The following is a 27256-nucleotide window of genomic DNA, read 5'->3' on the forward strand; positions in this document are numbered from 1 at the left end:
CTTGGCGATTGACGATGGTTCACCAACCTATGATGATCCGCGACTTGCACACTAGATCGGCAACGACATGCAGCTCCCTTGCCAGGGGCAGCCCTGCAATAGGGAAAGGGATCGTTACTGGGTTGGGGGTGTTCCAGCCTGCTGCAAATGACTGAGCTCCGCAGGAAGCCATTGTACCTACCTGAAGGAAGGGAACGGTCCGGTTTGGCAGAACTCGCGATTTGGGAACAAGGTTGCAATCGTAGTCATAGCCCATTCGAGTAGCCACGCTGAGACTGGGGTACATACAGCCCTGGGGACCTTGATGAAGACGAAATGCGAACCAGATGGGGAGCCGGTGTGTCACGCCAATGGCACCACGATACATCGATACGCCAGTCACTCTCCTCGAGCCCTCCTTCTGGCATATATATGTCACGATAGTCACGCAGTTCTCCTGTCTGCCTGCGACTCCATCATATCAACCCTCGAAGTTTCAACCATCGACGACACATGAGGCACACCAAACAGTGGCTTACATGTGTCACTTCCATCAACCCATCGTCCTTCTCCCTCCACTGAATCAATATACATTCATATAGTCTATATATCGGTATAGTCTACATATCCTCTTTCTCAACTCGACTTTACACGAGATGGCTAGAGGAGCGACGTATGTACCTAAGCCACCTGCAAAGCGGCCGAAAGCTCGTAAAAGCACCGGACCAGCCGATCAGCCCGGGCAGTCTCAGACACAAGCCACCAATATATCCTTCACCCGTATTAGTCTTATGGAAGCCGAGAGAGTGTGTCAAGACAAATTCGCCTGCTGGAGTTGCCTGACACTGAAGCACTTCTTCGAGTTCGAGGCCGAACAGGCCACCATGATCCGGCGGATGGACCTCCCCGGCTGCCCGCGCGATACGCTGCGGCGAGTGTGCATCGAGTGCGGCATCAACATCGGTCTCTACAGGTCCGGCCACGTCCTCAACCGCAACCAAGGCTCGGCTTGCTGGGTCTGCGATTGCCCGAGAGCACACCAAAAAAATGACAACCAAGCCGGATGCGGCAGCTGCGGCATGGCACAGCCCTACAGTACGCCCATTACCACCCAGAACGAGATCGCCCCGATCTATTCACTTCGGCAGGGGAAACGGTTTGCCACGGTCCCCGATCTCGACGCACCCCCCGCTCAAGCACGGAAGACGTCTATTCCATACCCTCTCTGCCCGACATCGACCCCCGTCCTCTTGTCCCCGCCATATCAACACTCAGAGCTGGCAAATTACCCAAATTTCATGGAACCTGAGGAGGGTGTATGGAGCTCTGGGCAATGAACATGTCAAATCAAGATCAACTTCTTTCCTTGCAGTTATTAAACTTGCCGTGTAATGGTTCTCAGTGTGTCATTCTTATCAGCATTTCCTACTAGACCAAAGCTAGGTGATTCACGTCATCACAATAATACCTAAAGCGAACGGACACATGTATGTCAACAGATTCAGGAGAATCAAGCTATTTGTCCTTTTACCAGAGATATACCCCAGTAAATTTGTACTTTCATGTAGCGTTTAGCAACAATTTATCAGCACAGAGCGCATCCAAACGTTTATCTCCCCCTTAAAGTACTTAATACGGAGCTACTCTTACAAGACATAAACTAGAGTGATTCCAGGAGACACCTTCGTCGAATTCCGGTCTCTCGCATCTCCTCCGCGGCAAGTCAAAACAACTTAAAGGCAACGAGTAACATAATAACATATCACGAGCTCTTGAAATAGCAATCGCTTAGGCTGAGCTACGTGACATGTCTCACGAGACAGGAGTCGGGCCGGGCTTTTCGGGAAAGGCTTAGAAAGGCCCGGCCGGCCCCCTTAGTGTCTGCTGACTGGAATGCCAGCCGTTTCTGGAAGACGCTTACTGTTCCCCGGATATCACTAACGCATTTATTCAGTTTGACCGGCTCTTCCGGGGTAGGAATATCGGTTCTCAGGTAACGGTCAGTCCGGCTTATGCCAGTCAGTCTGTCAGTCTTCTTCCTTGCAATATGATAGCCCCCTCTATATCCTGGGGTCATCCCTACGTGCCCTAGCAACCAAACGTTACCACGCAAGCCACGGTCCCGGGGCCCTAAGAATGCGGCATGCATTGCAGCCCAACCATTGTGAAAGCCCACGGAACCTGGTATTTGTTGGGCATCAAGAGACGTGCTCATTCGGTGCCAAGAGAAGCAGCTAGGCGAGAGGTAACGTTTTGGATTGTCGACAACAAAGATGACGAAGGAGATGGCGTACATGTACGTAGTTGGAGCGTCTTCATCTTCGTCAGTGCGTGATGAGTGAGGTCAGTACCGATGCGCCACACGAAGACACAATGCAATATCTGCATGTTTGAGATCTGACATATCATCATCGCCGCCCAGTCAACCAATGTAACCCAACCGTAATTTATTACCAGAGAAGCCCCAACTCATGCATCGAACTTTCGACAACAATTCGCGAAGACGGGGTCATGTCACACAGGGGAGTGGTGTGCTAGGATTTCACCATTGGGGAAGCGGCAACGTATGAGAAACAGCCCGCGAGCAAACAAGACCGCATGCATGGCGCTTTCGATCCATTAATATTATTATTATTATTGCAAGGCAGCCGCTCGGCCCAACACACATTGAAATCTGGCGGTACCGGAAATATGCTACCCACCATATCCCGCGGATCCGGCGACCAGCTCACTCGGACATCTGCCAACTCGGAGTTTCGAGACCCCACAGGGTGGAGCAAGGGGTAAGATGGATGGTCTTTGGTTCATCCCGGTTTCCGGAGAAGACTGCCGGCTTCATCACTCCTGATGTGCTGGATTGACAACATATCATACTGCATTTCCCGCCAGAGCGTCCGCGTATCAGACACTGGAGTTAAAGGAGGAAGGAGTATAACTCGTGGCTGGCGGCCCCCACTCCTCCACGAAGATCTTATGGCAATCTCTATCCATGATCGAAGAGAGAAACGGTTGACAAGATAGATGGTAGCGAAGAACAACGTGCGGGACTTCGTACTAAGCCCCAGAGGACGACTTCTCCATATTTTAAATAGACTAGGGGAAAGAAAGCAATGCACTTATATTTATGCCCGAAAGTCTCGAGACTTACGCTCTCGCCCGTGTGGGCTTGAGGGGGCAATGAAACGAAATACAACAAAAAAGAGGAGTCGCGTTCACCCCATACATTTAGAAAAGCCCTGCCCAGATATAGTGTACCCCTCCCGCACATTTGGGATATCAAATCCCTTTCCAAATTGAGCGAAAACCCAGGCTGATGATTGGTGTAGCTTGGATCTGATAAATTGATCGAGTTCGGCAAACCGACGCCGTCCTCTCAGTTGTAGCCACTGCGGCTACGTCCCTTCTGGGTCCCATCCTGGCTGCCGGTGCTATCAGCAGGGCTTGAGCCGCCACTTCCCGAGGTCTGGTCTTCTGAGTCGGAATCGGGCATCTTGGAAGGATGTTTGTGTTGCTTGGAGTTGAAAGATAGCTGTGTGAAAGCCTGAGAGTGGTATTCCCAGGTAGTTGACTGTGTCTCGCTATTTGGCCCTGGATCAGATCGACCAGTATCTAATGGGGCCGTATAAGGATGCTGTCTTGCTTATTGGAGACTCGGGTTTCGTATTCAGCAGATCGCTTCTCCTGAATTTACGTGAGGGGAAATAGCTGAAGAGGAGGAGTGTGTAAGTAGTTGAGAGAAAAGGAGGCGTTTGATGAGGAATGTGCAGCAGGTAACCATACGATGATTACGTCTGTTTTATATACTCGCTCGTTGAGGACCCTGCCAGCAATCTACTAGAACCTCGCCACCCCGTGTTGGCACGTTGATACCAGCAATCCATTGCAGTCTCCGGAGGAATAGCCTCAGCCCTATGGGTAAGTTGTTTCTATAATAGTACATGCCCATCTTTCGTGATCGCAATTCGCCAAGAGACTAGTAGGATTTGCGGGCTTTGCCTGGACGTTGACTACAACGGCGCAGAGAGCGTACGTAGGATGCAAGCTTTGGATCTCGACCCCCGGGAAGGAGTCATACACACCATGGGGGAAGTGCCTTGAAGCCAAGTTGGTAGGCGTAGATGGTGTCATTCTCCACAGATACTGACTGCGCCGTCCGCTCGCCAACGGACAGGGACGCCCTCCAGCCGGCATCATCTGGGGCACAGTCTTGTCTGTTTGGGACATGCAAGTGAATGACGATGGCTTTCCGACTGATTTCGAATAAGCATGTGCCTCTATCGCGTGAAGCTCCGGTGCCTAGGCGTGGGGGCTAAGGATGGCGGGAAACTGCGCCTTGGGCCCCTTACGAGTGGTATTGATCCTCCGCGGCGCAACCGGGGCGGATGCATCTGGCCGTGATGGGGTTAAATGATATAGGGCATGGTAGTTCTGAATGATGTAGGACAACAGATGGCACACCAGTCAGCCCACGTCCTCGGTTTCTTTAGATGGAGGCACTGCCGGGCATTTCGGATATCGAAGAAGTCAAGCAGCCGTTGACGAGAGCAATGCAAGTAGGCGGCTCAAACGCGCGCGTGCGGCCCAGCACCACAGGCGGCATGATCGGCCAAGGTACTCGCAATCGAGCTAAACACTTCAAGTAGCTGAGCGGGGGATTCGTTGTCGGAGAGCACCGAAACTGAGGGCTTCAAGTGAATTCGGGTCTTTTTATCTGAATTTGGAGTATACAAGTATATCATCATAGAACTTTCTTGGAAGGTGTTGTTGGAACGAAAGTCGATCTGACGATAGTCAGCACGGTGGTAACCAAAAAATATGTGGGCCGAAACGCATGGCCGTTGCACCTGCATCTGCATTGCCGAATCGTGGGATGAGGATCGGTTTTCTGGAATTCCAGGCCATTTGCATTTGCTCACTAAGCACCTGCTACAAGTTGTAAACATGATGAAGTAAGCGGTAGACATGCATTGCTACAGCATCCGAGCCGTCCAGTCATCTTCGTCCTTCATTTCTTGTCTCGAACCAACTGCCAGTGTCAGCAGTTCCAGAAGACGTCCTTCTGGTTCTGGATCCAATTGGTACCCGACCCCTCTTGCGACTTGCTTCCACTTCAGCTCGGCTCGGCCTTCATTCTCACTCGAACGAGACAATCCTTTACGTCCGCACTCTGCTCCTCTTCCTTACCTAGCTGACCAGATGCGTACTCCAGCCCACGGCACAGCGGCTGGACGGGAAAGGATCAACAGCCTTCTTTCTTATGGAGAGTATCCAACTGGAACCAACCGCCATGTACTGCCACTCTCTCATCTCGCCATTCCCCAATTTCATGTTGATGGACCACTTCTGGACCACGCATACATAGATAGATATGTTCAAGTCCTTCGTTGTACGCCTCTGCTTTACAACGTGCTTTTGCCGGTCCCCAAAGGTAGTATATCGGAACTGTTAGTCCTAGCCCCATCGAGTGAACTAGCACCAATCTTGCAATCGTATGTTGCAGCCAAAGAACCAACAGTCCAGCATCTTAGCTAAGCCATCCTATGGATACCTTCATAAGGATGCTACTCCACAACGGAGTTGACGAACCTCGGCAAATACCTGCATCCCAAAATTCAGAAGAGGTGATTGGTTGGTCCTGCTCAATAAAGGAAGGAATCCAGACGCGTTCTGTGACTTTGCTCCCCTGGATTGGCACACAGGGGTATATGCTTACAAGTGCTGCCACAGCTTCCTATTCGACAGCGTGATCATGCGACTCATTACAAGAAAAGGGTGATTGGACAGGAACATAGCATCAACCAACTGTTCAGGCAGTGGACTCGCCCAATGAATCCTTCTACAGATGACACACAGTCGCGCCATCGGTTGGTTTGAAGCACACTGATGCAATCTCCAGCCAGCATCGAATCTGTCATTGAGGACCACTAAATGTTTCCCAACTTATCTCACATCATATCCACATGGCAATCCCGCGGCCCCCAATTAACCCCACCCTTGTGTGCCTTACCGTAGTACCCATGCTTCCATGGGTGGCCGGCCTGCTTCCCAACCTTCTATTCTTAGTAGCACACACACACTGACTCACGTACTCATAGGATTCTTAGCAAGTCGTGAATCAACTCTTGAAGCTTTGCTCCCTACACGTGCTCCGTGATACAGTTCTCACCTCATGGTGCTTTCGGAAGATGACAACATGGCAACGACGAAACAATTTCCTCATTCACGATTGTGAGGCCGGTATTGGCCAAACAGATCTTGGCACTAGATCCTCCAAATTTGGAGACCCAATGTACATATGGGAAAGAGAGCCGGTAGTACCTCCTTGCGTCAAGGCCTGGCATCAGAAAACGAGGGTGCTGATAAAGAGACCAATCCAACTCGAGACTGTTCTTCTGAAGTACTCAAGTGCACTTGAGGGTGGGCGAGTGTTTGCTAGGCACAAGGGCATGCGAACTCAACATATCAGTCACTGCTATCTCCTCACACCTGGAGTCTTCTGAGTAAAAGACACGTCGGGCACGCTGGGGATGCTTTCGTCTGGTAGCTGTATCGTTTTCACGGTGAAGGTGCCCTTGCACGCCGCTGCCGTCTTTCAGAGCAGCTGTCACTGCGGTCTCAGATCGACGAAGAGCACCATGGGATTCAAGACCTGCCCTGGCTCGCTCATCATAAGATCCAGCACTTTGATCGCTTTTTCATATACGATCTTCTCAGGTTGCTTGACTTTCAAGTCCCTATTCCAGGCTCGAGGACCTTTATTTCAACTTTCATAATACATAGGCACATAATATGCATAAGTTCTACCCCCTTAATCACCTATACATTGATGTCTTTTGGCCACTTCGAGATACAATGAGGTTCACAGCAGATGCCGGAAAGTTTGTGTAAGGAATTGACCGTGGGCTGGAAGGATTCGCATCATCCTCCCGGCCCTCCGAGGATCCTCGTCGGCTGGGTCCAATCAAATCTACCGGAGGACTCCATTTTAGGAAAGAATCCTACTCATCTTAGTCAGCCTATTGACTGGGTATAAGAAATCCTTCGCCAGCGAGGCAGGCTTGGTATTGATTCAGTCACACAATGCGTCTTGGTCTTCCTTTATAGCCGACGTCTGTGCTACAGTGCCATGCTGTCTTGGAGTATGCTGGCTCGCTTCATTAAGCGGCACTTCTGTCCAGATGGTCGGCTAGGGTCTTCTGGGGACTTCCAGTATCCTTCGATGTTCTTCCTCCCGCGCTCTTGCCGCAGGGGTAGTTCCTAGCGGTTTTTCTTTAGAGGCTGCACACGGTTGCTGAGGAGAGCTGAGCTGTTGACGAAGATACTGCCGACGGGGACCATTTGGGAGTATCCCGGAGTGTCACCAGCGAGTGCTAACACCGGCACCGGGCAGTGCATTTCTTGGTGTTCATCAGCTGGTCTGTCTTCTTCGTCGACGTTTCTGTGGCACTGTCCCAGAGCATATACTATAACGTTTGGTACGAAAGCAAGAGGCTGCTCTCGTATACCTAGGGCATAACTTGATCAAACAAAATTCAGGCAATGGCAATTAATCTAAATTAGCGATAGAACGAGGTTGAGCTTTCGAGGAAAGAAATCGAATATAACTACATCAGCTGGACACATACCTACATACCTATCAAGCGCTTTCTTGAACTCCTCGTCGAGGAAAAACAGCACCTTCCTGAGGAGGAGAATCTCTCCCCTGGCGCTTGCGGATCCTAGTGGCATTGGCTTTGGTGATGATGATGAGCCCGGAAACGAGTCGAAATTGCCCCAGAAGCCTGACAAAAAGGAAACCACTCGAAAGAAATGTAGGTGTTTCTGGCCCCATCTTCGTCATCTTCTCCGTCTAGGTACCTCTTAGCTTTTGTCCATTACAGTGGCCCTGGCTCACCTGCTCGGGGGTTGAGGCACGCATGTTCCCCCTATTTTCAAACAGCTATAACCAACGAACCAGTGGCCCGATTCCGTTCGGTCAAAGAGCAATCGACTCAGCGACCTCTCTTGTGCATAAGGCACTATAAAACTATATGTCATTTGCGTCAGGGCGTCCCATAGGGTACTCCGTTTTTGGCGTATACGTCGCGTCCATTGCGGCTCTGGGGGTGGGTTTTGCGTCACGGTAAGCGGCAGGACAGCAGGGGCAGTGGCGCTTGATCAAGTGACCGCGTGTCTACCGGCACAAATCCAGGCCAAAAATCCCGAGGTCATCCTCGTCAATTGAGGACAAGATGTGCTCGCCGATGCTGAAGTTGGTCAGATCGGTCTGTGGATGGCAATGTGAATCTACCAGACCATCATCCAACAGCACCAGAAGTCCTGGAACTCCCATCTTCGGTCACTGTGAAAAGGAAAGTAGGGCCGGTCTCAACGAAGAAGACGATGCGTTCAATGTCAATCATTTCTTCTAGTACTCTCTCATGTGCATTCACTTGAATGGTTGATCTAGGAGCCAGACTAAGGGTAAGTAACTAGCCCATTGATCTCGCCATCTACCGTTTCTCTCTTCTTCTTCCTCATCTTTGATCTTCCTTCTCTTCTCAAACACTCACACATTGTTGATCAACAGTTTGGACCAAAGGGTTTCGCCTTCAAGACTGCTGCGAGAGTGAAGTGGGCCCCTTTCGCCGCTCTTCCTTACAACAAACACGACCAGTCACAAAACACCAAGCAACAAAGCAAAGAAGGACAACTTCTCGCTGGAAGGCTCCAGACTCCCAAAAAGGTATGTCCTCGTGTTATTTGCTCATTCTCACTGTCTGCTAAACGACCTTGAGTCGTGCTGGTAAGTTCCTACCTTTGAACCTGGCAATTGTCCACCTCCCAATCCATCTCATTACGCAACAATTCACTGTTCACTCATCACGTATACTGGAAAAAGTTCTAGAGGTAAGAGTCATTTCTCCCTCTGCAAAGTTACTCAGTCGTTGTTACGCCCTCTCTTGCGTTGAAGGCGGAGGAGTGGTAGGTCTTCTTTCATCCTCTCGCTGACCCCTTTTTTCCAAAAATGCATCAAAATTCCCGTCTTCTCATTGCCTACCTGTTCCGATGTTCTTACATCTTCTATTGAATAGAAGGCAAGTAAGCGGCTGGTGTTATGTCCACCCTCGCCGACCCCTTTCTACATGTTTCCTTCACCTTGTTACACCCTCTCTTGCATTAAAGACAAAAAGGCGGCCGGTCTTCTTGCTTCCCTCGCCGACCCCTTTTTTCTATGCCCCAGCTGATGCTAATTGTGCATCAGCAATTTTTTTGCTGAAGGCAGTTGCCACATAGGGTAAGTACCTACTGATCAACAGCCGAACTTTGTGAATTCACAAGCTAAATTGCTATAGACCTATTCACTCACCATCACACGTTGTGTTCCTAGTTTGACAAACACGACTACCCTACAGTCACCATGGACAAACACGAGTACCCCAGTCCTCCTTGCACTCCTTCCACCAAGGGTTGGGTAAGCAATTCCTTTCAAAGCCTGCATGGGCGTATAAGACTGACCATCTAGGCTTCTCGTCTGTCACTTCCCGAGTTCCAGATTCCTTCCCCCGAGTTGACTCCTTTCGATTCTATTTCTCAATTTGGTAGAGAGCGATGTGATACCACGAAGCCTCATGATCCTCCTACTCCGAGCAACTCGGGCCATGGTCATGCCAACATCATCCGCAAGACCGCAAGCCTCTTCAACAGCCAATTTTACAGATCTCAAAGTTCCGATTCCCTGCCCTTGAACAGAATGACAGCAATGATTCCTGTCAACGGTCTGTCCTTTGTCAAGAGATGTGAAAGTATCGACCATCTGCCTCATTTCCGGCTTAATTTGAAGTAATACCAACCCGTGGTGGAATGAGTGAGATTGAAACTGACATTCTTTAGCGTGGATCGAAAGCTGGAGGAAGAGCAGATTCAGGATTCATTTGTCCCTCTTCCCGATAATCTGAACAAAGCTCAGGGAGTGGCACGAGAAGTGCCCGGAGGTATTCGTGGCACTACCGGCCGCGGAGCCAACGCTGATGAGACATCAGACTCCGGAATTGGCGGAAGCACTGGTGCTAGTGGCCAGAGCCCTCCAGCCAGCGGTGGAAACACAGCAAGTGGTGATTCCGGAGTCTCTACTGGCGGAATCGAAGGTGATTGGACCATTGACTGAAGAGTGTCTATCCTCGTGCTGACTGATGATTTTCACCGTTATAGGGATCATCCGCTCACACGGAACACCACACCCTGGACGCTTAGTCGAGCGCGGGGATGAAGAGTACCCGCCTGGCCCACCGAGCTCGCCGGAGCACTACCGCAACAAGTTCTTCGAGATCCGCAAGTCAAACCTTGGGGGATACGGTGCGTTCGCCTGCCAAGATCTTAAATGGGGCCAGCAGATTCTGCTTGAGCACGAGCTGTTCCACGCCGATCATGTCACCTTATACGATGAGTTCGATAAGTTGACTGATCGCTCTCAGCAGGCTTTCAAGCGTATGGCTTCTCACTCTCCCAATTCGGGATTTGACAAGGTCACGTCTATCTTTCGCACTAACAGGTATGAAACCTTTTTGGGACTCGGGACATATGTAATCTAAACTAACACGGCTTCAGCTTCAACGTTGGCGAAGGCCAGGCTGGCATTTTCTTGGTCGCAGCAAGATTCAACCACGCATGCAGTCCTCGTAACAGCATCTCGTACAAGTTTGATCACCACCATGGCAAGCGCCGAATCATCTTCACAATGTCCCAGGATGTGGCTGCCGGAACCGAGCTGACTATTACGTATGCATCGTCCCCGGATGACCTGTTCGCCCAATGGGGATTCGTTTGCAAGTGCGGTGGGTGTGTCCCTTTGTCGGACGAGGAAGTAGCTCGTCTTTCTCCAGGCACTTGCACTGACTGGAACTAATGCTGTACAACAACGACAACCACCGTACCGATGGCTAAGGGTCAATCTCTCTCGGGGGAAGCACGGGTTACTTCGGTGGGAAAGGGTTTTGCGATCAAATGCGTTCAGTTCACTCGAAGTCGACGATTAAAAGACTGACATTATGGTCTCGGTCAGTCACTGACCAGGGCGGTCGTTTTGCTATCGCGGTCTAATAATGCCTTGCGTTCATTATTTACTGTAACTAGTATAGCGTTCCTACCCATTCCTTAATTGAGAACCAGCTACACTCTAACACAGGAGCACAGTAGATGCCATATTTCTTGGCGTATGTGAGAAGTGATTTTTGAGAATACCAGGGTCTATGAACTCGGTGTTGTACTTGTTGCTTCGGATTTGACGATACATGAGGTCGTCTGTTCGGTGGTCTCGTGTTTAGCCGACAAGTCTATCTCATCAACTATTCCATGGGTGACTTGAGCGAGCCGGGCCTCTTATTGCGCCTGTGAGCCTGTGAGTGACTACGTGTAATCGTAATTCCGGCCCATGTACTGCAGCACCGTTCTTGACGAAGTTGCAACTTGGCCGGGAACAGAGTGAATGGCTCACTCTTTAGATTCCTCCACTTGAGAGTAAACTTGGAGCCGTCTAATCAAGCCCAGTATCAAATAAAACAGCCGTGATGCGTATATAACTTGATTGAAGGTGGTAAAGAACGGGAAATACTGTGGTCGTCCTACGTGATAGAAACGAGATACGAGAGAAGATACGAAGATATCATTGAACAGGAACCATCACTAAGTTGGCCACTTTTGGCGACAGCGCCTAGTTTCCCACCTCCAGTCCGTGTTAGCAAGCCAATCTCTTGGGTGCTTTGGCTGTGTGTGGATTGCATAGAGCCGGTGGTTGATTGTTGCAGACTGCGGAACATCCCCTGAAGATTTTACGAGCTACCCTATTGGAAGACTGCAGCGTCCCCATCGAACCTCGACATGAATAGCAACCCAGGAGAATGGAAATGGACAATATACTTCTAGCTGTATATAATCGGATTAATCTTCTTAATCATGTGTCGTCTTAAATTCTCAAGGTAAAAACCTGCATTATGCAAAAACACCATGCTATGTCCAGATATTAACAGCGGTGGTGAGTCTAGCAATTAGCTGTGTTGCCGCCACTGCTTTGTTTTCTTTCTTTCTTTCTAAAACCTAGATACCTTCCATCTCGAAGAATTATCCGACCCATGTACTAATGTAGGTGGTGTATACGCTTCCAGCTCGCCTGGCCGGACCTGCGCTTCCAGCTCCCCCCTGGACACTGGAACCGGCGAGGGGGCCACCACGTTGTTCCGGGACGAAGCAGTAGATGTAATACTCAGCAGCTTGAAGCTCGGCTTCGGTTGATCGGCCCGTACCGCTCGGCGCTTCTGCCACGAGTATAAGAGTATGAGGCCGACCAATACCAGTGCCAAGACCGGCCCAACGATCGCCCCTACCACCCAGGACGGCACGTAGGAGCCCGAGGTCCCTTGTCCGTTGCCGTGATCGCCCGCCGAACTCGTATCGGGCGATTGCGGGATAGTTGAGGAGGCAGCTATCGAGCCCGTGCTCGAGACAATCGGTCCAGCAGGATCAGCCGTCTTTGCTGGAGATATGGTGGAGGTAGGCGAGGAGGGCACGGCTGTAGAAGAGGTGGGATTCGCTACGGCGAGCGCCATGTCGAACTTGTAGTTTGGATTGGGAGCCATTCCGCTCGTATCGACACTCTGCTTGAACTGGCAGTTGAGGTAGCCGTAATTTTGCGACGACTCGTAAGCCACAGCCACACACTTGGGAGAGTGGTCTTTGTTGTACTGGGCGCACTGGTCTATGCAGTTGGCCATGCTCGAGGCTTGCACTTCGCCCAGGCTTCCTGGTGCATAGTACTTGCCGCACTTTACTTGAAACTGCAGGTCCGGCCCTCCTCGGGCATCTTGGCCGAGTATAGGGATCCAAGCTTATTACAGTCGTCATCTGCAGCGGGCACGTTCGTGGCGACTGCCGAATCCATGATGTATTTTTGGGTGACGGCAGGGGCGAGGAAGCTCTTGGGCCAGCAGTTGTGCGCGTTGTTATCGGACTCCCCCAGAGCATCGAAGGCGAACCCCAGACACTTTGGGTGCCAGGAGATACAGATGTCCATGCAGTGCGTGAAGTTATTCGCGTTCAGCTGGGCAAGATCGGACTTGGGCATGTCCACTCCGCAAGCCACCTTGAAATCGACCATGCTATCGAAGACAGTGCCGTCTGCTGCTGGGCACGGGTCGCGCGAGTGTGACTCGCGCTCTCCCAATTGTTGCACCAATCCTGGAACTGAGAGCCATGGTCAGCATATAACTTACTCCGACATCATGGACTACACTTTTGTAACACTGTCGACCTCACTGATCCGAGTATACTTACCAGCCATTTTTATATGCCCGTATTAGAAAGAAAGTAGATTCTCGGACCGACTGGGGGCATGACGAGAAAGAGAGCAAATGCCACCTGGATTCCAAGTGCAATGGAGTTTCACTCTATGTATACCATCATCCCGTACGAAACTGGGCAAGTGCTTACATTCAGGCATATCTGACCATAGCATCTCAGCCGCTTTGGCCCCCCGTTATCAGAGCGGAAACCACGACTCTAGATTCTAGAAGTGCTCTCGGTAGCATCATGATTTTGGGGGCCACTGTTCCTTTTCTCTCACACAGAATGCCCATTGGCCAGAGCCCCCGGAGTGAGCAGAGCAGCCCACGTTTCATGCGAACTTCGTATATTGACCCCTGGCTTGGTAAGCGAGCCAAGTGGCTGTGAAACTGTGCCTCGAGGAACTGCAGCCCCTTGCCCGATGTGGGTTTATGAGAAAAAGGAAAGACACCATCGTTTGGATGGTGATTCGTGGGAAAACGAGGCCCGTATCACCATTTGTATGCCTACCTGGGCAGGAATAATAAAATGAAGTAGTGGAGACGTTACCAGAGGGGGAGTTACGATGTCAACCTCACCTCCCTCGATGCCCTCATCTCCTTTCATAGTTAACGCAGACGTGTATCTATTGGGTAGCACCTATCTCTATCCATGCGCGAGCAGGCATCTAGGTATGGTAGAAACCCGTGTCATATGAATGCTACATGCCTGGGGGACATGAAACAGAAGATTACTTTCGCAGGTAGAAGTTGCGAGATACGTACAAGAAATGTATCAGCACTAACTTACTTGTAGGTTCGTTCACCTCAAGGATACCCAGTGATCGCGCCAAGCCTGACCCCACCAGCTTATCAGCCCTACAGCCCCACCAACAATCAACAACCGTTCCAGGGCGTCGCCTAACTCTCCAGGCACTTTTCGGTGCTTACAATCATTACTTCATAAAGTACCCATGAATGCGACACCGAGTCTTGGATACGAATTATTGTCATACACAACCATTCCCATACCCATGCGTCATGTCATACAGATCCTTGCGGCATAATCCTCAATAACCAGCCTACTTTTCTGTCCCATAACCGAATCAATCATAGCAGTAGCAGCAGCAGACAGACAGACACGCCGCGCGCACGCGCCCACCACCACCATCATGCTCCGCCGTCCCCCCACCGCCCTCACCCTGACGAGCGAAGACATCGCGTCCTACGAAGACCGCCGAGCCGCCCAGATCCAAGAAGCCCAGCTGCAAGCCCGGAAGCAGGTCCAAGCCGCTGCCGGTCCCCGGATGCAAGCTCTCTACTCGTCTCCGCGCGGCCGCCTGCACCGCGAAACCACCCCGCGCCTCGCCGCGCCCTCCTCGCCGCTGCATCACCAACACCAGCACCAATACCACCAGCAGCAGCAGTCACCGCTCCACGCGACGCCCGAAGTGCAACAGGGCGGCGCCGGTCTCTCGTCCCCGCCCGAGGCCGACGCCAACGATTGGGGATATGGCAGTCCGGACGACGAGGAAGACGAAGAAGTAGAGGAGGACGACGATGACGAAGAATCGGATATGGGCGAGCCGTCGGTGTTAGACCAACGCGGACAGCGCCTCGCCGTGCAACGACTTGCCCAACAGCAGCAGCAGCAACAACAAGGCGCATCCGACCCGCAGCAGCAGCTCGACACGTCGGACGCGGAAGAACAATACAACGAGAGCGATGAGGACGAGGATGAGGACGAGGAGATGGCCGACTACGACCCCGACGTCGCCGGCGCCATCCAGTTGATGCCGCGGTCTATGCGCCCGACCCCGGCCGCCGCCATGAGGCAAGGCAGCGCGGAGCCGCCCTCGAGGCGATCGCGCGAACCGTCCGCACCAGCGAACCTGGCCGTGACGCCGGTGCCGTCCAACCACCATATCACCGTCACCCCTGCTGCTCCTGGTGGAGGAGGCGCCCCAACAGGGGCGGCGGCCTCAGCAGCGGCGTCTCAGATCCCGCAAGCACCTAGTAGGCCCACGACGGGTGGTGGCGGAGGTGGAAACACGAGAGCCCGGGCGACGCGCGGTACTGCTGCCAGCGCGGCGGCAGCGTCCGCGCCCATGACAAGAGGCACGAGGACGGCGGGGGCGGGTACGGGTTACGTGAGCACCCGGGGCCATGCGGCTAGCGCGGGCGAGGGACGCATGACGCGGAGCCGGGAGGAGCGGATCGGCGTCTCTGGTGCCGCGGGGGCTGCTGGGTCGAGGCGGACGGCAAGAGGCGGATGAGTAAAGGAGGCAGAGGCAGAATAGCATGTCTCACGAAAACAAAACACAGCTGGCTGAACGACGGTGGTTGATGGGATGACGCTGCATATGCCAACATCATTCACATGCAGTCAGTCAAATATGCTTGCGGCTTGTGGATCTATCTGGCATACGGTTACTTCCAGCACCACCCAACTGCGACGGACGTCCTGGACTTGGAGCCAATGGGTGCGTGCCTTTCCATCTGTCTCCATACCCTCACAAGCCCGATGTGCCAGCGTATTTGAATAGGGACGGCTCCGTAGGCAGGATGCTGTCTGATACTGCGTGCGGCCAGTCCAAGGCGACCATCATGCGAGGATTACATATCTACCAAGGGGGGTAGGATTATGGTCGGCATGGTCACATCTGGGACTCCGGCAGTGCGGCTCCTGAACAGGTCCTATATAATGGGTACCAGGGCCCATTAGCGAAAATATACTGTATGTTGAGCGGCTCACTTCACATAAGCAAGTAGGTTAATACCAGAGCATGCGGACAAAATACCTAGCAAAACCCTAGCATCAATTATGTGCAAACAGCATTGGTACTCAGTATCACTAGCATATTACGGAGGCAGCTGTAGTAATGTATTGCAATTCGACTGAGCGCCCAGAGCTGTGAAGCCTGCTCGCCATTCAGTTTGTGCGTGAGTATACTGTACGCATGCTATTTCATCGCGTGAAGATCCACCCCTTTTAGCTTGAGGGTGGATGGGCACCAATGCTACCTCTACTGTTTGTACATATTTCGTTCCACCTATGGCGAAAGAAGAAGTTCAGTAACGGGTTCCCAGCCAAACCCATCTCTCATCTGAGTACCTGACCTCGAGTTTGCCTACTTCCTCCGGTGCGGCCAATCGTTCAATAAACACCCGCACACACACATAATTACGTGAAGGGGAGAATCGGGCGAAAGCAAAAACCCCGAACAGCCGAGCACAAGAGTAGGAAATAAAAAAAGACAACGTGTGGGAAGGTAATGCTTAATTTTATTGCACTTATGCCTTTCCCCTGTCCCCCAAGAACGCCATGCTATGCAGTAATGGTGCGTGCGAGAAACGGAAATCGCTCCCCCAAAGTTTCATCAGAGTGAGTTTCATCATCAGTTGATCAAAACGAGGAAGCGTTCGCTAATACTGTCTGCATATGTGTGTGGTGTTGACTTCTCGGCGGGAAGACCAAGTTATGATGTGTTCAAGAATCCTGCAGTCGTACCTAAACTATCGCTTACCGGGCCTTACTGCGGCTGAGAAGTCGTAGTAGGCTTGACTTTGATCTTGATCTTAGATTTCGTACCCGATAAGATGGTTGATGGCGTAGTGTTGGATGGAGGTGGCTGCTGAGAATGCGAAGAAGAGGAGTGAGTGCCCCCTCCTGATGGGAGCGATGTGCGGCCAGCAGAAGGAAGCGGTCTGCGGTCACCGGAGCCGCCACCAGAACCGCCACCGGAGCCACCACCGGAGCTACCGCTAGGAGTGCTGCCAGGCAGTGGCTTTCGGATGGGCTTGATGCCGTTTCCACCATTGTTCGTGCCACTCAGGATCTTAGCCGAGGAAGGTTTTATTGTCTGAGTGGGACGCATCGGTGGCGAGGGGAACGAATTGTTGGTGATAGACGTGGGCGTGGACACGTGCGGCGACTGCGACTTGCTGTGCTTCGAGAAGCCGACTGAGCCTGCACGGTGCTGGTGTTTGGAAGATTGAGGGTGCTGGCTCTTGCTGCTAGCACGAATTGAGCCGGCATCAGGGGTAGCTGTTCTCGCAGGTGATGGTTTGCGCTTAAGCTTGTGCCAGGCATTGAATTTGACCGTGACCACTTTGGATCGTTTCTTGAAAATGTGTGCTGGGAGACCCTTGGTGTTGAGCTTGACAATCTTTGTCGGCCTTGGTGACTCGCTGGGCTCATTGCTTTGCCTCTTCAACGATTTCGGAAGCTGTGGAGCAAGGGAAGCTGGAGAGTTACTGCCACTGTTCTTGCCGGAAATACTGCCACCATTTTTGCCGGGGAGACTGCCACTGCTCTTGCTGATAGGGGGCGGAACCTTGGCCACAACCCGGTCTTTTGGCTTGAAGGGACCGTCCTTTGGTTTAGACGAGTTCTCCTTGAGCTTGACCGGAAGACCATTGGGACTATCTCGATCTCTGGCTTGGCCGACTGCTCCCTAATTTTGACTTCCTTAATCTTGGTGGGCCCATCTTTCGGCTTGCCGAGGTCATCCTTGAGCTTCGAGATTCCAGGTCCTTTGGGCTGTGGTCCGACCGATGGGAGAGCCCTGCGTTCAGACGAGGCTGCCGGTGACATTGCTTTTGCCGAGGTGGCCAGAGTGGATGGTACCGCTGCAGCTGCAGCAGAAGGCTTCTCCACACTGGGGCGGGGGGCTTGCACCGAGATGCTATCGCGACGAGCCTCCTTGAGAGCCTCCTTAACTGGGCTAACAGACTTAGGCTTGGGTTCCGGCCGAGAGGCTGAGACAGTAACCGTTGGGGTGGGTTTTGCAACACTAGGAACTGGTTTAGGAGTTGGTTTGGGAGTTGGTTTGGGAACTGGTTTTGCTTCGCTGGCGCTCGGTTTCACAACCACTGGAGGCAGAGCACTTGCAGATGGAGAAGCGGCTTTGACTGGGCCGAGGCTCGGGTTCCTGTTGAGATTGAGGGTGATAGTGCGCTTGGGCTGCTCTGGCTTGGCGGATGACGCCGATAGGGGTTCCGCATAGGAGTTGTACTTCCTTCGGGACCGTGTCCGGAAACGACGCTGGAAATTTACCATTTGCTATATCGGATGGTTAGCCAATACTTCAGAATAAACAATGTCCCTGAAAGGAGTGTCATTACCTTATTGCGCTGTTTCTCGCCCCGGAAGCAATCCAATAAGTTGGGTAGTTGAACCGGAGCGTAAGTTGTTCATCCTCTTCGAAAAGGATGGAGCACATATCTAGCATATTCCTCCTTTCGGCAACCGTCAAGACTGGGGAGTCCAGACTGTTCCAGACAACCTGTTGCAGCTCAAGATCGTCCTTTGTCTTCTCTTTCAGTGCACTCAGAGCCAGGTTGAGATTTTCGCGACGAGCCTTCGCTTTCTGTTTAGCTTCAAGGGCTGTATCATCAACGATGAGGCCGGACTCATTGCCAGCTGGTTTGCCCTTTTCGGGGTCCTCATGTTCGCCGATGGCGATGCTAGCCAACCCGCGGCAAAATATCTTGAAAAGTCGACTCCGAACAAAAGGTGACGAACCCGTAGCAATGACGGAAAGAAGGAATCGCAGGAACACGGGATGCGACATGTGTCCAAGTTCCACCATAGCCTCAAACCCCTTGATACGGACAACATCGATGGTCTTGTCTTGTAGGTATTGGACAAAGACGAGAGGATCTGCTGGTATAACCTTCGCCTTCATCATCTGGCTCAAGGCGTCAAGTGCCGCAACCGTGAAGCAGTTCTGGTATGAAGGAGAGTACTCGTCCATTCTACGATACCGATCGATCTCCTCCAACGCACGCTCTTTGAACTCCTGCGGTTCCTTGTCGACAACAACATCATCTCCATCCTCGTCCTCGTCTCCGTCGCCGAAGGACATGGACATGGGTATGGATGTCTTTCTTTTCTTCTCATCAGGTATCTGGCATGTCGCCAGTGCCTTAATAAGCTTGCAGATGTAGAATTGGTCTGAGAAACAGTTCTCATCGTTGTTGTTGTTTTGTATTTGTTCCAGGATGAAGCGACGAGCCTCCTCGGGGCATTTCCCATCCCTATCTCGCACTTTTGCCACGGTCTCAATGATTGCACATTGGACAAGGTATTGTTGTTTATTGTAGAAATCATTCGGGCGTGGCTTATATGTCCCTTCATGACAGAAAAAAACCTGAAAGACTTTCAGGAGATGTTTCAGCCCAATGCGTTCCGCCGGACCATCCACGGCGTGCAGCTGTAGTATCGTTGCCGCCATGGTGCGAATACCATGGAAATAACGAACATCACGTAATGTCCTTGTCAGGATAGTCGAGGCTAGAGGGTGTGCCCCGTTCTTGTGCGATAGCAGCTCCATATACAGCATCGAGTCTTGTTGCGCCACAACGTCCCTGTCCTGCTGCAACTGGGAGACGTACATGTAGGGCTGCATGTTGGTCTTCATAGTGCAGACCCATTCGAAATCGGCGTCCATGCGAATCCACTCGTAGGACTCCTGGTCCATTTGCGCTTCCTGGTCTTCGTTCCAATCATGGAGACCCCATTCTTCCACGTCATCTTGACCTTGGAGAACATCACCAAGGGAGTACAGAAGCGCACCGTCCTCCTGGTTGTCTTCTGTGTTCTTGTTGGTATTGGCCGCGATCTGTCGATCCCTCTGACGCCGACTCCTTTTGAGTCGTTTGTACTTGGTATTGTAGGGGATCTCGAATTTAATCGACTTGGCTGTGTCCTCTTTGATCTCCACAATGTGCTCATAAGGCGTGCCATCAGCCTCATGGATCCGGATAGTCATTGGCCCGCTGAAACAATGCTGCAACTCGCCAGCCCAGACAGAGTGTGTTTCCTCCAGGACGTCGCCCCAGAAGGCATTTTTGTCCAAAGCCCGAGCTTTATGGGCAGCAATATCCTGGACTTGCCGAATAGTCATTTCCACGCAGAGCCGCTTCTTGTTGAATTTCTGGTAGACGTCAAAGCGAGGACATCCGGACCCGAGTATCCACTGATTCCAGAAGCTCTCAAGTCGAGTTTGCCCCTGCTTCTCACATGCCTTGCGAAATGGCTCTGAAGCCAAGATCTCGTCACCCTGGTCGCCCGATGTGTTTGCCTTACTAACCATCTTGTTAATCAACCTCACTATCGGTGCCGAGCTAGAGGACTTGCTGAGCCGGCGGTCGAGAATGAAAAGTACCAGGGGCGCTTTCAGATCCATGAAAGCTACCTCGAAATCGCCCAGATGCAGGTGTTCACCTAGTGTATGTAGCGAAGGACGGTTCATGTCCGTCTCGATGAGCTGGTCAGCTCTCGTCTTCATCGTAAACCTATAGTGGTTGTTGCCACAGATGAACTTCATGAAGTAGTCTGTCATGAACCAAGCGATGCCCACTACAAGCCAGACATCCGCGCTAGTATTCGGAATGATGTTGATACCAAACCACTGGCAGGCCAGAGAGTGGACCAGGATCCGAGTGGTCTCGATCTCGGTGTCGATAATCTCACGCGGGTAAAGCAGCCGCGTACTGGCTATGGAGAAGCCACACAGGGGTACGTTGTTCGCAACCATGTCGTCTACGAAGCAGATTTTGTAGTTGTCGAAAGGATACCGGCCAAAGTTCATAGCAAATTGGTCGATAGCAGTGACAATAGCAGCGCATGTATTCCTGACTTCTTCGGCTCGGCCAGGAAGACAGTAGCCATGAACTTTGGTTGCGTTGGAGCCGAGCTTATTATCATCTTCCTCAGTTCTGAACTCGGACCATAAATCGACGTGTTCGAAGGGCCCTATGGTGAAGCCGATATGCCGCGCAGCCTTGTTGTGACATTCGAACGTCATGGTCTTTTTCGTCTCATCGTCCGAATCAAGAGTCTCGTCTTCCAGTTTGCCCGAGCAAACGGCTGTCAACTCGAGCAATTTGTCCTCTTCTGTGAAAGCGTCGCCACGGCGCCGCGGCTCGTCCTCGCCATGTTTTCGCTTGCGATTGCCGTTGAGCAGGCCGCTGGTCTGGGCGACGGGCGCTCGCTGGAAGGCATCTCCGGTGTCCTGGGGAAAGTGAGGGAGATTTTCCAACTGGACCGACAGCCGGGATCATCTATGCAGGGGAAGATGCACGAAGCTATCCCCGGCTCAACCGAGTGCAGTGTGTAAATGGGGATATCTCGAGTCGGCCTCGTCGACACCAACGAATTGCAAGCCGTCCCGGATGTTACGTAGAGTGAAGGGAATAGTGATTTTGTGGAACAGTTTTCCGTTCATTTCTTGCAGGTGTTTATCAGCCGGATCTGGCTTCTGCTTCTGCTTAAGGGGGCGCATCCCGCAGCTTTATTAAACCGGCTTGTCGATCTTTAAGGGACGGGAGAGTGACGCGAAGGGAGCCATCCAGCGGCGTACACGAGTTATTGTTCTCGTGATCTGTTGCGGACAACTCCCTCCGTCGGCGGTGCAATAGCGAACGCATGCGACGTTTCCGAATCGGCCATTGCTGAGCGCCCCATTCGTAGGCCGCCGGCGTGTCGGCAGCCACATATGGATCTTCGTAGACAGCCTTTGCCGGACAGCCGCTGACAGTGATTTTGTCGAGATCGATGTTACACTGTCGCGCGTCGATGAATATCTCGTCAAGGGAATCATCGGTCACACTAATGAAGATATCGGCCCTTCCCTTGACAGCTTTCTCGCGCAAGTCGAAGTCTAGCCATACCTGCTCCCTAAAGACAGAGTAGGGATGGACTGGTGTATCCTCGATCGGAGGTTCACCAGAGGCACCAGCGTCGCCATCCTGCGCAGGTACCTGATCCAGCTCGATGATGGCGCCAGGCATCGTCAAGGCAGTCGGCGCGTTACGAAGACCGCAATCGGCTATCGAGGACGCCTTTCATGGAGTCGGATCGAGGGGCTTTGTGGTAGAGCGAAGAGGCAGTTGGCTATCGAAGGCGCTTGTGAGGCCGAGATGCGGAATATGAGGCGACCGTGGTCGAAGAACACGCGATCGTGGGTGGCAAGCGCAATGTGATTCGGTCGGTGGTGGCTGGGTCAGAGGACAACGGAACAAGTGTGTCAAGTCGAAAAAGGTAGGGTATTAATAATTTGATGCAGCGCAAGTGACGAAAAGTCGAAGATACAGGAAAGGCAGCGAAAGATCGAAGTGGGGGACTCTCTTGGAGCAGGCGTCGGTGCGATCCTCAGGTTGGGAGAGCTCGCTCGTTCATATGTATGGCGACGTACGAAGGCGGCGCAATTGATGGACACACGCCGGTCGATGAAAAAAAGTAAATCCGCTATGGTACAAATAGATAACGGGGTGTTGCTGTATTCTAAAAACGTCGTTGTCGCAGAGTCGTTGCCACACAGGCGAGGGTACAAAAAAAAAAGACCAAGCCGACGTTCACGATATCGCAGTGCCGTGCTGTGCAATGCAGCCTTGCCAATGGAGATACTTCAGAAGCGTACCGCTGGTGTCTGGGTGTCTGATCCAGTCTTGACTGATCGTAGAAGGGCGTCAGTGGTTGATACCTGAGCTTTCGGAAATTAGAGAGCTTGAGCCAATCAGATCGGTTCCAAGCTACACTTGGTGGGGTCGTCTTCTTCCAGCCGCGCCAAGAAAAAGACGCGTTCAGGTCGCTGCAGTTGAAGCCGAACTTTTAAACGGGAGGCTCCAGGTTATGATGCTTATGACATAAACCCATGTCACATCTCGTCTCAACTGCTTCAACCCATCAACGGTCAAAGGTTTGACACTGGCGTCGGACACCCTATTAATACGTTATGGTCAGGCTCATCTCAGTCAATTATCAGTTATATGACTAAGTAAGCTACGGAGTAGTCATTTACAAATTCTATGAAGACTGACGGACGGACGCGGGGAGGGGATAGGTTACGGAGGTAGGGGTTTAATGCTAATATAAGGCAATAGGCATTAAGGAAGTTATGTGGCTGTGGTGGCGTTAGCTCAAGCTATCGTGGCTATATGGTTGTCGAGAAAGGACAATGGATAACCTACCTCCCTAACCCGCCTCGGTCAAAACCTACAGCTGAAAATTAACATACCACTGCCAATGACCAGGATTATGACCTATTCCAGCAGTTACACTATGAGCCCGGTTTGCGCAACGTCAAGGCCACGTCGGTGTGGTGGTAGACCAGTGCATACATTCCCTTGTCGTGACACAAGGAATTTGGGTTGGTGAGGTTGACTGTTGCCAGCTGGACCCCCTTCTTGGGCGTCTGACCTGAGGGGTTGGGTCAGAACATAGGTACATGTATGGAAGGTGTTGTAATCAGATCTCTACCTGCGAATTACAGACCGTGCTCCTTCGGCTGAGTGGGACGTTGGACAGGGAGACCGGAGGTGTATGCGATATCTTATAAGATGCTGACGGCAACAGATCACCTCCCGGGGCAAGCGGGATACTACAAGGTAACCTACGTTATTTGTATTTTCATATGTTGAGCTGGATGTTACTTCGGATGCTTCAATCGCCCGCTGCGCAGAGCATCTGCGAGACCGAACTGACGGTGCTCGACATAGTCTCGAATAACAACGGTCGAGACTTTTCCATGCCACCCCTGGACGTAGACATGAACGAGGCCAAGGAACATTTCGACGTAAATTCCCAGAGCGTGTTGGTCCGTCACCCAGGCATTCGCACCTATAGTTATCGAGGCTCTAGGAGTAATCGTTAACCATAGCTCCGTTGTCTGGAACTATTCTAATGCCTGGGGAGGTATATACGGCACTTCCAAAGCGGCAGTCAAGCAGATGTTTAAAGTTCTCCGGGTTGAGCTGGTAATCATGTCAATTATCGGCGCAGTCGATACTCCTATCTTCGACACCTCTCACAAAGGTCTAGTCCAGATGCCGTCGGGCTCATACTATGAACCGATTCGGCCAATCATTTCAGAAATACGCGAAGGGATTCATGATCTTCTGGCATGGATGGGTAACTGTCGCTTCCTCGTGGACGACTCTCTTGGAAACCATGTGATCCTTTCTAAGGCACAGCTCCGGTCACATACCCCAAACCGAATTCTAGGAGTCATGCGTTTACAGCCAGCATTACATCACTTGCCAGTTTTCTCGTCGATCATGCGTGTTACGGTCTCACGATGACCTAGGAAGACGCTCTGTATATCCCAGCTTTGCCAGGGGACGCCAGGCTGGCTCCCTGGAAAGTCATGTTACCCCTCTAGCTTATGCGGTGCTCACGATGCTCCTTTGGCTGATACCAAGGGCGTCTTCGAATATGTTGCCTGGAGTAAGGTTGACTGTGGTCACTGTTGAAGTGAAAAGCCGACGAGACCTCTCGAATTCGACTTCGTTCACGTTTGCAGTCAGAGACCACTGAAGTTGGGAGAGCCACATACTGGTACAGCTATACAGCTTCGGCGCGAGTTATCTAGGGAGCAAAGGAGACGTTTATTGGTTTCCGAGGCCGGATATATTTAGAGGGTCCTTCCTGAGTCGTTCAGACCAAGTTCAGGAGGTTGCTAGGTATTACACAGCAGCAGGTGGACTTCAAACTTTTCTCTCGCATCAAATGTTACGATAGCAGCAAACCAATACCTACGATGAGGTGTCCTGAGTTTAACAGAACTTGGTATTTTGTACATGGATGTAATGCTTAAATAATAGAGCTAGGGATACATTCGAGTTCAGTCATAGCGAATGATCCGCGGCAGGATATCATCATCATCCCGCAACGCCTTAGTATGCCCAATAAAATGCAGTCAAGCCAATACGACAATGGGAACCCTACCCCGGTGGGTGCTGAATCATGCTTTGCGTCCTCTCTTATCACGCCGTTTCCGCCGCGCCCGGCTCTTCATGTAATCTTCGTCCCTGTACTCCTCGGAAAGGTCGAAGTCATCCTCCTCGATTTCGGGGATTGGGTGACCCCAAGCCATAACTATGCGGCCTCTCCGGCTCTTTCTCAAGGCCGCATCGCGCTCGTGCCGCTTGCTGAAGAACGATGTGAACTCCCGCGGGGGCGCATAGAACTCTGGATGTGGCGGCGGATCAGCCCGAGATCTCCTAGCCCCTGTCGATGCCGTATACTTGGCTTGGGCGAGTGCCTCTTCGTGTAACTGCTTGGCGATGGAAGCGTCTACGTCGCTGTGATCTGGTGGATCGCCGTCGCTCACGCTATCGGGGATCTCTCGATCAGAATCAGCGCTAATCATCTCATCATCCTGCTCGCTGTCCTCAGCCTCATCTTCGTCTTCTTCCGACTCACTTGGCTCTTCTGAGCCATCTGACCCGGCTTCTCGCTCGGCTAGTGCCCGTTCTCTTTCGAGCTTCAATCGTTTCTCCTCCTGGGTCCAGTGACGAAACTTCTCCAGGATGGCCTGGCAGCCGTGTATGAAATGATCTCGCGCTGGTTCGAAGGTCTTTTTCCGACTCTCAGTGACTCCATTGACACCCATCGTCCTTAACCAATCATGCCCCTGTAGTTCGTTGAGCAGTCGCACTATCTGGTCGCGCTCGTGCTGTGCACGCCCTCTCTCCGTATTGCGTATCGACTTTTCCAGTCGTTCGGCTCTTCTATGCGCAGGTTCATAGTGTTCGTCTGCGAGAGGATCTTCCTCATCGTCATCGTCACCGTGGTCTTGGACTAGTACATTACTGACAATTTCCGAATCAAACAGGTTCGTGTACAGCTCGTCTCCATATGACTTTACAGGAAAATCGGCATTCGGCGATGCAAACGTCGAATAGGAGTGCGCTAGCTGACTGTCAGGCTTGGTTGTGTGGGATGCTGGTCCTGCATGTTGATGGGCAGCATGCCGGCTTGGCAAAATGCGGACACCATGAGCTGGCGCATCAGGGGTTGTGTTGGAGTCAACGACGACTATGGGAGTATCGACATTAAGGACGTCTGTTAAAGTAGGGTTCAGGTCAGCTAAATCCAATATTTGCAAGCCACGAATAGAAAATAATAAGAAACGGAGTAAACGGGGATCAAGGTGGCTGGGCCAGCCTGTCTTGTGTTTTACGTACGCTGCTCCTTTGGATCATTGCCAATTACCTCATCGTAATCGGGGAAATAGGCCGAAAGCTCGCTTTTGAATCTCGTTTGTTCCTGTGAACGTAGTTTTCGGCCTCCTTGCTCTTTGGGTTGTGGTGCGACATCGGTTGCGTTCGGTTGGAGTCGGTCTAGTTCGTGTTGAATGCCATTTTTAACTTTTTCTTGGTGCCGTGTAAGTGACGGCAGTGGTGATTGCTGGTCGTTCTCGTTGCTGTTGTCGACTGTGGCCGTTTGGCTGTGTGATGTTGACTGATCGGCAGCGGCGGCAAAAGGGGGCGGAGATTCCAAGTCGGGAGGAGGGGGGGGTTGCTGTTGTCGTTGCTGGTGCAGTTTTCGCTGAGTTGTCGCGACGGTCGCTGGTTTGGCGGCGGTCTGGGTGGTGCTCTGGGGTCTCACCGCAATTGATTTCGGTGGGCTAATGCCTGGAGGTATGGATCGTGAGATGATTTCTACAGCGATTCGGGCCCTTTTGGACTTTGGATGGTCCAAGTTGGTGTCGATTATCTCCAGAGGGCGCTTCATTCGAGCGGGATGGATTTGCTGAGGGATGTTTGGGTGGCTGCTGCGCGTCGAGGTTGTGGTCGCGATGCTGTTGCTGTTGCTAGCAGTAGCAGTAGGGGCGGTGGTGGTAATCTCAGTCCGACCCCGTTTCGCAGCGCTTCGCCCGCTACTGCGCTCCTGTCGCTGTTGGGCCTCTGAAGCGTGTCGGGTGGACCGCCGATTGATTGTCGCCATTGGGAAGAATGGTGCAGATTGTTGACAGAAACCGTCGGCATTGTCTTCTCAGGGTACTCGCATCAAGAAGCTGGTTTCATCGTGATTCAACATGGTCTGCTGCAGGGTGAATTGAGATGCGCTTGTGATCTTTCCTCTTCTGAAGTTGGGTCGACTGCTGGGCTGTTTTGGCAAGCATCAATGAGAGCGCTGAGTACAGTTGACTACCAACTGAAGCTCCAGGTAGCTTAAGTAGCTTGCCTTAGGG

General features: G+C 52.0%; 8 protein-coding genes across 8 annotated transcripts; 4 read left to right on the forward strand and 4 right to left on the reverse strand.

Moving 5' to 3' along the window:
• Window positions 1–635: 635 nt before the first annotated feature.
• Window positions 636–1316, forward strand: PG994_007887 (uncharacterized protein; the record flags this gene model as incomplete). The annotated part of the gene is made up of 1 exon (XM_066859296.1): window positions 636–1316. One exon carries the CDS (start codon window positions 636–638, stop codon window positions 1314–1316), a length of 681 nt encoding a protein of 226 aa, XP_066714783.1.
• A 5920-nt stretch (window positions 1317–7236) lies between these two features.
• On the reverse strand, window positions 7237–7707 carry PG994_007888 (uncharacterized protein; the record flags this gene model as incomplete). Its single annotated transcript, XM_066859297.1, has 2 exons — window positions 7237–7417; window positions 7613–7707. The coding sequence occupies 2 exons, from the start codon at window positions 7705–7707 to the stop codon at window positions 7237–7239; spliced, it is 276 nt and encodes a 91-aa protein (XP_066714784.1).
• Window positions 7708–9379: 1672 nt separating this feature from the next.
• On the forward strand, window positions 9380–10864 carry PG994_007889 (uncharacterized protein; the record flags this gene model as incomplete). The annotated part of the gene is made up of 5 exons (XM_066859298.1): window positions 9380–9433; window positions 9485–9801; window positions 9853–10106; window positions 10171–10510; window positions 10567–10864. The coding sequence occupies 5 exons, from the start codon at window positions 9380–9382 to the stop codon at window positions 10862–10864; spliced, it is 1263 nt and encodes a 420-aa protein (XP_066714785.1).
• A 1180-nt stretch (window positions 10865–12044) lies between these two features.
• Window positions 12045–13291, reverse strand: PG994_007890 (uncharacterized protein; the record flags this gene model as incomplete). The annotated part of the gene is made up of 3 exons (XM_066859299.1): window positions 12045–12781; window positions 12847–13194; window positions 13285–13291. The coding sequence occupies 3 exons, from the start codon at window positions 13289–13291 to the stop codon at window positions 12045–12047; spliced, it is 1092 nt and encodes a 363-aa protein (XP_066714786.1).
• A 1152-nt stretch (window positions 13292–14443) lies between these two features.
• Window positions 14444–15547, forward strand: PG994_007891 (anaphase-promoting complex APC subunit CDC26 domain-containing protein; the record flags this gene model as incomplete). Its single annotated transcript, XM_066859300.1, has 1 exon — window positions 14444–15547. One exon carries the CDS (start codon window positions 14444–14446, stop codon window positions 15545–15547), a length of 1104 nt encoding a protein of 367 aa, XP_066714787.1.
• A 1257-nt stretch (window positions 15548–16804) lies between these two features.
• Window positions 16805–22070, reverse strand: PG994_007892 (Transcription initiation factor TFIID subunit 2; the record flags this gene model as incomplete). Its single annotated transcript, XM_066859301.1, has 4 exons — window positions 16805–17674; window positions 17740–18292; window positions 18399–21292; window positions 21615–22070. 4 exons carry the CDS (start codon window positions 22068–22070, stop codon window positions 16805–16807), a joined length of 4773 nt encoding a protein of 1590 aa, XP_066714788.1.
• A 1646-nt stretch (window positions 22071–23716) lies between these two features.
• Window positions 23717–24359, forward strand: PG994_007893 (uncharacterized protein; the record flags this gene model as incomplete). The annotated part of the gene is given in 2 exon segments (XM_066859302.1): window positions 23717–23875; window positions 23889–24359. The coding sequence occupies 2 exon segments, from the start codon at window positions 23717–23719 to the stop codon at window positions 24357–24359; spliced, it is 630 nt and encodes a 209-aa protein (XP_066714789.1).
• A 662-nt stretch (window positions 24360–25021) lies between these two features.
• Window positions 25022–27009, reverse strand: PG994_007894 (iq calmodulin-binding domain-containing protein; the record flags this gene model as incomplete). Its single annotated transcript, XM_066859303.1, has 2 exons — window positions 25022–26124; window positions 26247–27009. 2 exons carry the CDS (start codon window positions 27007–27009, stop codon window positions 25022–25024), a joined length of 1866 nt encoding a protein of 621 aa, XP_066714790.1.
• Window positions 27010–27256: the final 247 nt, after the last annotated feature.

This window comes from Apiospora phragmitis (assembly GCF_038363925.1).
Source record: "Apiospora phragmitis strain CBS 135458 chromosome Unknown utg000007l:2111988.0-4706623.0:1.0-2598199.0, whole genome shotgun sequence".
NCBI lineage: Eukaryota > Fungi > Ascomycota > Sordariomycetes > Amphisphaeriales > Apiosporaceae > Apiospora > Apiospora phragmitis.